The sequence below is a fragment of the Lachnellula hyalina genome, assembly GCF_007821495.1.
Source record: "Lachnellula hyalina strain CBS 185.66 chromosome Unknown contig00228, whole genome shotgun sequence".
NCBI lineage: Eukaryota > Fungi > Ascomycota > Leotiomycetes > Helotiales > Lachnaceae > Lachnellula > Lachnellula hyalina.
The window spans coordinates 25,179-33,656 of record NW_022157342.1 but is presented as its reverse complement, the minus strand read 5'-3'; the positions used below and the strand labels follow the sequence as shown (position 1 = coordinate 33,656).

Here is an 8,478-nt window from a genome sequence, read left to right as displayed (position 1 = left end):
GGTGGCGAGTATTGTAGAGTAACATGCCGTGAAGAGATCTCCAACTTTCACACTTCGTTTGCTTGTTGCTGTTGTGGTTCGACGAGCTAAAGCGCCCGTGGCATTGAGACAGGAGCTACATCCACAGGAGGATCTGGTCTGCGCAGCGCGAAACCAAAGAGCTTGCATGGCCGTATCATGCTGAGACCATTATATCGCGGGCAATTGATGTTGTCGCGTTGCTAAGTTGGCCAATATTTTGGAATTGGTTCTCGAGGTGGTTCGATCATCGGAGGTGAGTGAAGATTGACCGGTGGTGCTGCCGCTTTACTGTATCAATATTTCCAGACAAAATCAATTTACCCCACCACTATCAGTTACAACCTTGCATTACCTTAGCAACGGACCACCATATTTAAGTCCAAATCGCAAAAATGTTGACCCTAACTCTCACTGCAGACTTGACGGGGTAAGTAATGCTTATGTCATAATGTATCGATTATTGACAAGCTTCGAACAGCGTGACTGAGTTGAGGCCGGACGACACACCCGAGGAGCCATTCTGGTACACATTCAAAGTCCAGTGCACCTCCTGCAGAGAGGTACATCCAAACTTTGTGAACGTTAGTCGCTTCGTAAGTTGTGAAGCAGAGTTCTCCCAAGAAGCCAGGACTGATTTCTGAGGCAGGAAGCGAACGACATGAGTGGCAGTCGAGGGGAGGCAAACTTTGTCTGGAAATGCAAGTCTTGCAAGGTAAATGAAGCCTCTACGAAGATTATGTATCAAAATTAAAGCGTCCTCCATTAGAGAGAATCATCTGCAACAATCAAGGCACCCCCTATCCCATATCAGCAGGCATCCCCACCAACGCGCCAGAAGATTATTGAGTTTGATTGTCGAGGGTTGGAGTTCACGGAATTTAAGCCAGAGGTATGAAACAAGTTTTGTCAAAATTTCACTATCTAAATCCTGACGATGATCTTAGGGTGATTGGCTGGCCACTGGTCTTGAGTCCGGCAGTAAATTTGCAGCTATTGATCTCACCGAGGGAGAATGGTTTGACTATGATGAGAAAGCAGGAGATGAAGTTAGTATTAAGGACTTGAAGTGGGAAATAAGAAGGAATTGAAGATACTACTAGCTCTCGGTGAGCAGGGGACAGACTGCTATAGCTATTCTAGATGCTTCATTGCTGAGCTATTTTGATGGCTTGAATGATGTCTAAAGAAGCTCGGAATTTTAGTAACAAGTTGTACCGCACTGATTGGAATACAAGGTGCCATCATGTCTTATTACTATATTCCTGGTGTGCATTTGAATGCAGAAGTAATTGTTAAACACATGTCTCTACTTACTACTTCTAATTCACAGCTTCACAGCCTCGTCAAAGCCCGGTCCAGCCTTACATTGCGATCTAAAAGCAGCACCGACCTTTAATCCGCACCGCACCAGGAACAAAATGAAGCTAGTCGCAACCTCAAGTTTAACGAGCAAGGCAAGGCGCAAAACATCCCCCACGCGCCCTCTACATACATCACCAACCCAACCTCCAAGATGAGTAACGTAAACCTGCCTATCTCGAGAATACCGGCTACAGAAAAGTTAGCTGACTTGTGTTTCTAGTTCATGCCCATCAACCCGCGGCCGATGCTGCAAAACCTGTATGTCTTTCCCTCCCACACCCACAGTCTGCGATTCCATGAGGGCGATGGATGTGCTGACGGAGGAATAAATTAGTGTCAACGAGGAAGTCGTCATCCGTCTCAAATGGGGTCAAACCGAGTACAAGGGCCGCCTGGTTAGCATCGACAGCTACATGAATATCCAGTTGTCGGGTGCGGAGGAGTGGATTGATCAAGAAATGACGAGTTCTTTGGGCCAGGTTCTGATAAGGTATGTCGAAATCTTTTACATGGAGGGGTATTATATGCGGAATTCTAAGCAGAGTCTTGGGAGAGGGTTTGTGCAATGATTGAGGGCCTGGTCTGATTATATCTATAGATGCAATAACGTCTTATGGATTCAAGGAGCGAACCAGAATAACGGAAATGGGGACGTAAAGATGGAGGGTTGATTGTAACATGGAAGAGAAAGTGCTGAATTCGGGATATGTTGTCTGAGGTCTTTATCAGGCTTAGCAAGGAAGGGAACCCTTGGGTATGGACATTGTCAATGTTCAGGGAAAAGTTTCGTCCAACAATGGGCAAGGCGTTTAGAAGCAAGAGGCTTTGTTTAGGAATCATGACAGACTGGATTTTGATACCATATACTTGGCATCCTGACCATTACTTTTGACAATGCACACTGAAGTGAGACTTCAAGCGGCTCCTAAAGTACTAGCTCTTTTCTTCAAACAAGAGCATATCACATAAGGCAACCAACTTTTCGGCTGCTTCCAACTTCACTCATTCCGAGCCTCATTCTCTTTTCGGGTCCAACCATAGCGAAAGCTTCCACCATCCACTCATACCAAACTTTTCGATCATCCGTTTGCCTCCAAATACTGACCTCCAGCTCCGCATCATCAGGGTAATAAAGGGGATTCTAACGAAATTGTTAGCTTGTTTTCTCAGAGAAAAACTTTTCAGCCACAACATACCTTCAGAGGAAAGAAAATAGGAAACCATGATATCATATCCTTGCTTTTATCATCAATCGTGTCGGGTCTCGTGCTCAATTCGACCTTCCCTTCCGCACCTCCGTCGTAAAGAATCGCCTCAAAATATCCTGCCAATCCGTTTACAACACCTCTATCCCTACATACAAACTTCATCCTGGAATACCTCGTGTTGTGCTCATTGGCACCATCACCGCCAGCCATGCTACCTCCTCCACCTCCGCTCACACCCCCTCCTCTTCTAGCTTCGGCTATAGCGAGCGTGGACGCTGGGAGAGGGTGAACAAACTCCCATGCCTGTTGAATGCGTGGGTGGTCCGGAACCGTGGTTGCAAGATAATCAATAGCGTGTAACATTACGACATACGGCGTTTCTGTGGCCGTTGTATCCGTTACTGCTCGATGTGAAATATCGGCATGCAGACGGGGAGCGAGGATTGGGGTGAGATGAGCAGTGTAAGAGCTTGGGATCGAGATGCCGTATTGTGGAGCTAATACGTGCTGCACACCATCCAAACATTCTGGGGAAAGTTCGTTATCGGCGAATGATCCCAGAAGCTCAGAAACCAGAATGTCAACCTTGCCGTACGGTGATGCTGGAGAAGTGGTAGTAGAGGTCGCTTGTCCTACGGCAGTCGTTGGGTTGATTAGCGGTCCCTTCCAGGCCCGCATGTCGCTCTTGACCACGTTGACCACGCCACCCCAATCCATGTCATTGTGTCTCTGCAGAAGAACGTATGCGTTAGGATTCTTCTCGACAGCCCATACTTCAACAGGAACTCCTGTCATTTTACTTGCTCTCAAAGCACGCGTGACAAGTGGGCCTCTACCAGAGCCAGCGACAGCGATTACCACCGCACCATTTGAACTCGAGGTTGGCTTGCTTTGTTTAGTCCAGTCAGACAATGCTTGTGCAATGGCACGCTCATACCAATCGTATTTGACAGGGTCTTTCTCGAAAACTTCATATGTGACAGATTCCAGATTATCTGTCAATGGCTGGAGGGGTGCTTGGAGATAATCTTGGTAACCAGAGCCAAATTTCTCAATGGCTGTCCGAGGTGGTTGGTTCCTCTGGAGATACCTCATATAGATTAAATGTGCTGCAGGATCCTTCGGTTTGGGCTTCGATTTTGGGGTTTCTCTGGAGGCCGCGGTTGCTTCCGATGGAGTAGGAGAAAGAGTAGGAGAGACTGATCTGGATGCATCTAAAACTGCACTGGGAGATGGAAACCCATCAGCAGTAGCTGAGAGCTGGATCGGATCGTCAAGGCCGGGGACAGGGCCAACGTCGGAGAGTAAGAGCCAAGGCGGCTGTTTGAGACGCATATACCTTGATAACAGGGTTTGGTGGCTCTTACTAAAGACTGGGTGCCCGCCTTTATTTTTCAGGAAAGACGAAGGCGTGAATGACAATAACCGAAGAGGTTCAGCGAACCAGCGAGACTGCAATGACTCGACTGGGAGCTGACGGGGAATCCCGAGTGCTACACATGGATATTAGCCGTCATTTTCTGCCCAACTCCGTCTAATCGAGCGGGAAAATTACCTTCAGAGGTTTAGAAGTGCTCCGAAGGGTCTCGGCTCTCGAAATTGCTCGATAACTCTTCACTAGGCTGCAAAAAAGGGAAATGGACGATTGTATTGGTTTCTTACCTACTGATAGTCTTGAATTGTATTTACATACGCTCCGAATGAAATTCCATGCGTCCCAGGTCTCAAACAAATCGATATCTTTGCTCTCTTTTGGTTTTCCGGGCGACTCATAATCTCTGGCAAATGGCTGGAGATCTCCTGTCATATCTTTTACCTCTTCGTGTCCGTACATTGGAACATGAATCGCCATCTGAATATAGCTGCCAATAGTGAGCGCTTCTTGAATTGCACGAGCATACTGGATGATGCCATTATTGTCTGTGGACCCGCTGCTGTAATTCCTAGGCCCCGGAATGATAATGTTGCCCACCCCGCAAAATGAAGCATATGCGATCTCAATATTCAGAACCTGCCGTGAAATGTTAGAGATCAAGGGGTCCGAAGAGCACAAGTCAATCCATGGGCTACAGTATCCGATGAGCTGTGAAAGCGTGTCGCTAGGAGTCATAGGGGTATCAAATGGGGTGAGAGGTGGGATTATCGGTGCGGGTGGGATACTGCTGGTGGTATTCAGATCGTCCGAGATCTCCAGCCGTGACAGCTCGACGAGGTAGGAAGAGACCAGAGTCAACACCCTTGAGTGGAAATGCGGGCTCGTAATAGGGCTTGTGAGCATGTCATACTAGAAGAGTCAGCGGCTGTCTGCATTTCAAACGGGGGAACTTACACCAGTATCCTGAGCCTGTTGCAGGACAAATTCCGTGACAGGCAACGGCCGCTTGGATTCATGGTGACCAATGTAAAAGGTAGGCAAGGATTCCTCCAGTGGCGACGGAGGCTCAACCTCTGCGAGGAAAGGTTGGGGCGCAGTCATAATGGGAGAAGCAGGAGAATATTCTCCAAAGAATGGGTTGCTCTTGAGGTAAAATGTATGTGGAAAGGAGTGGAAGGCGTCCTAGGACTTCGTATATATTAGGATTTGCAAAATGTTGGAAAAGTATTGCCTATCATGTCGTGGCTCGCGTGCGACATAAAGTCGATAGGCAGGTGTTTCCAGGCAGGGCAGATTTACTTGTGTCGGTAGGTACGGAGGTACTTTTTTTTAGGCGTGGGGTGGGGTCTTTTACATTTTCAGCTAGCGTGCGCCTGTAAGTATTCGTATCCTTAAAAATCCTTGTCCTTTTCTTCGTCCTTGAGAGAAAATGCAACATCAATTTTTGCTGTTCTAAACCAAGCGGCACATTAATAAGCAAATTAACAAAACTGCCATATAAGATACGTATAACACATCAAATGGACAACTACCACGCCACTAAGAATTTTTACAAACGTTCATGTGCTAGACGCCTAAACCATAATGATATATTCATGGTTTTTCATATTGGGCCACTTTGAAGTACATAGCTCGTTCAATCTGGACCATTATACTATCTTATATTTCAATTACTACGGTACTTTCTTGCTATGAAATCGCTGTTGTTACTCGTTTACATTCTGTACATCGTTTCCCTCATTATCTTTGACCTAACCAGAGTCCATTCTCAAACTGGAGACCTATCCTTCTGTCGGTTTGCATAGCTCTCATCACTATAGTCATCTCTTCTTTGTATGTTACTTGCAATCCCCGTTTCCAATGTACCTGTTTTCGTCAAGTGGCGCGACAGTCCCTCTTCCCCTTCTTCGTGCACATTATGGCCCTTTGCAATGATAGCAAAGCTATCTCTCAAAATGACCTCGTACACAAACAGGGCAAAAAAAGTCGCGGGGACATTTGTGAACACGGCGATCGGTGCGTATCTATCGAAAGCATCTCCGCCGAAGAAAATCGCTGCCACGATTCGAGTTCCAAGATCTCTGGCCAAGTTGGTTGCAATGGTGGCCGCACCGAAACCCCAAACCATGTTCCCATATGCAAGGCCGATGACAAACGGCGCGGAGGCGGGAGCGACAAATGGATTGGCAGGATCCAGGACGGCCCAGATGACAAGGCTGTATCTCCGTCAGTTGTTGTCTGAATATTATCATTGCGCGACTTTCTTACCCGATGAAGCTGTCCACGAAGAACTCAATAAGGAACAAGTATCCATAGTTTGTCTCGGTCGGTGCGGGAAAACTACACAAAATGCTCCCAGGGCCGCCTAAAGAGTTGGGACTCAAGCCTTTAGCTTGAACTTCAGCGGAAAGTGCCATCAACTGCGGGTGATACTGTCCGACAAGTATCATACCAGCCATAAAGGCCCCGAAGATCTGGGCAAATATATATCTGGGAACTTTGGACCAGGGAAACCTGCGATATCTCAGTAAGTGTTGTTTTGTATTTGATATTTGAATAGATGCATACCCTTGCCAAACCGCAAGGCAGAGCGTTACTGCTGGATTAAAGTGCCCACCAGATGTCGGACCACAAACAATGATGGCAAAGGCGATGCCGATGGCATAGGCCCATCCAATTTGGAATATAGATCCGAAGGCCGGCTGTGTGCCGTTCAAGAAGAAAGCTGCCTGTGAGGCAATACCGGGATACCTGAAGAGTCTGTCAGATGATTTCAAGATTTATGCAAGGCGTATCAGGCTACGAACACGTAAAAGAACACGCCGAGAGCTTCAGCGGCCATTTCCCTCATCCATCTCGGCCTCACATGCTCAAAGTCGAGTTTCCGCTGAGTGACCGGTTTGGGTGGAACAACATTCCTCTGTATGTCAAGATCTCCCAATCAGCATTGCCCCGTGTGATAGAGTTTGGGAGTTAGGTCAATGCTCCATGGGCGTTGGAACTTTTAGTTGAGAGCAATCGACTCTCAAAACAGGTCGAGAAAGTAATCTCTCCCGAGATGTCTGAAGTAAGATATATTTCTGCGAGAATGTAACTTACGCGGACATGTCTTTGCACCGCATCAGTCACTCCAAGTTCCATATCATTCGTGTGCAATCTTCGAGCATCGTAGCCCGTAGTATGAGCCGAATCTTCAACATGTTCCGCCATGGTAGAAGAACTGTGTCCACTGTGTAGTAGGGTTTGTTGAGATCAAATGGTCTTTTGGTGTTTTTGCTAGGAGCGCACTGGAGACAAGCTCATGGGGATAACACGGTTCTTATGAAGTGCAGGAGTGCGGGGTCCCTGGCGACCACAAGCATGGAACAAAGCTACTTAAAGGGCCAAGTGGAGTGAAAGTTAATAGTCTGGCTGTGCCGTTTCTTTGTTGAGGATGAAGACATAGCGCCCAAGATACTTTACGCCAGCCGTAGGAAATGCTCCTTTACCATCCATTCACGTTTCTGGAGCAGAGCAAAACGGGTTTAGATAGTACAGTACAGTACGAGTACGAGCGCGCTTGCACTCTTCGTCTATGAGCACCTAATGCAGATATCACACCACATTATCTATGCATCTACATACAGATAACGAGAAGCATGCAACAACACCAGAAGAATTGGGAGAATGGTCCATGTAGATAGAAAGAACCTTTACACGGTCCAAAGGCTTGACAAGCAGTGGCTGGCCGATAAACTTACCTATAGAGTGACGCCACCTTTGCTCCTCTGATGTCCGAATTCCCCGGGAAGCTTCATAAATTGTCTACGTCAGCACAGACGAGCGGCAATATTTGTATTGGCCGTTGCCCACAACAATATCTATGCCACACAATTCTCGACCAATTGAGATGAGAGATCGAAGAAGCCGAGGCCTGGAAATAGCGTTTGTACAGTAGTGAAATCTTGATATGGCATCTGATCTAAGGTAGTAGAGACATCCTAGCGTCATCATTTCCTTTGACGGCGACCTCAATGGAACTCGTCGTATCAGATGATGAGAGGACCACAGATGATGAGAGGACCATTATCTAGTTGCTTACCAATATATCTCCCTACAGTCTCGTTTTCCTACATAAGCAGTCATGCTGGCCTAGACCATCAACACCTTTCTTTCGAAAAGTGAACGTGCACGTTGCAAAAAGTGGCTTGTGGGGAAATGCGGGGGAGTTGTCCCGCCTTGGTATGGCGTCAATGGCCGCGATGCATATATCGGCAGATCCCCAAACGAACTACTCGTACTTGGAACAGAACCTCCACCTCCACGTTTCTGGATACTAGAAGCGGCACTCGTGATCGTCCACTTTGAAGTACAGGATTCCCGGAAGCTCGGATTGATACATTAAGAGCTAGTGCCGCATTCCTTGGTCTTCAGAAAAAGGAGGGACCGGGCCGGATCCATGCATCCGCGTGCGTTCGATCCATGGGTGTGGGTATCTATCTACTGTATCATTGCTGCTATTTTCAGATATGG

The 8,478-nt window shown here is 47.2% G+C and overlaps 3 protein-coding genes across 3 annotated transcripts; 1 reads left to right on the top strand and 2 right to left on the bottom strand.

Annotated features, from left to right (window-relative positions):
• Window positions 1-413: 413 nt before the first annotated feature.
• On the top strand, window positions 414-2,054 carry LHYA1_G007516 (UPF0587 protein; the record flags this gene model as incomplete). The annotated part of the gene is made up of 9 exons (XM_031152445.1): window positions 414-448; window positions 500-614; window positions 668-733; window positions 788-910; window positions 966-1,067; window positions 1,433-1,543; window positions 1,604-1,641; window positions 1,718-1,873; window positions 1,982-2,054. 9 exons carry the CDS (start codon window positions 414-416, stop codon window positions 2,052-2,054), a joined length of 819 nt encoding a protein of 272 aa, XP_031001582.1.
• A 290-nt stretch (window positions 2,055-2,344) lies between these two features.
• skb1 (Protein arginine N-methyltransferase) lies at window positions 2,345-5,067 on the bottom strand (the record flags this gene model as incomplete). The annotated part of the gene is made up of 4 exons (XM_031152444.1): window positions 2,345-2,524; window positions 2,580-4,084; window positions 4,254-4,875; window positions 4,921-5,067. 4 exons carry the CDS (start codon window positions 5,065-5,067, stop codon window positions 2,345-2,347), a joined length of 2,454 nt encoding a protein of 817 aa, XP_031001583.1.
• A 667-nt stretch (window positions 5,068-5,734) lies between these two features.
• AQP3 (Aquaporin-3) lies at window positions 5,735-7,176 on the bottom strand (the record flags this gene model as incomplete). The annotated part of the gene is made up of 5 exons (XM_031152443.1): window positions 5,735-6,182; window positions 6,235-6,480; window positions 6,535-6,717; window positions 6,774-6,886; window positions 7,066-7,176. 5 exons carry the CDS (start codon window positions 7,174-7,176, stop codon window positions 5,735-5,737), a joined length of 1,101 nt encoding a protein of 366 aa, XP_031001584.1.
• Between the last annotated feature and the right edge of the window lie 1,302 nt (window positions 7,177-8,478).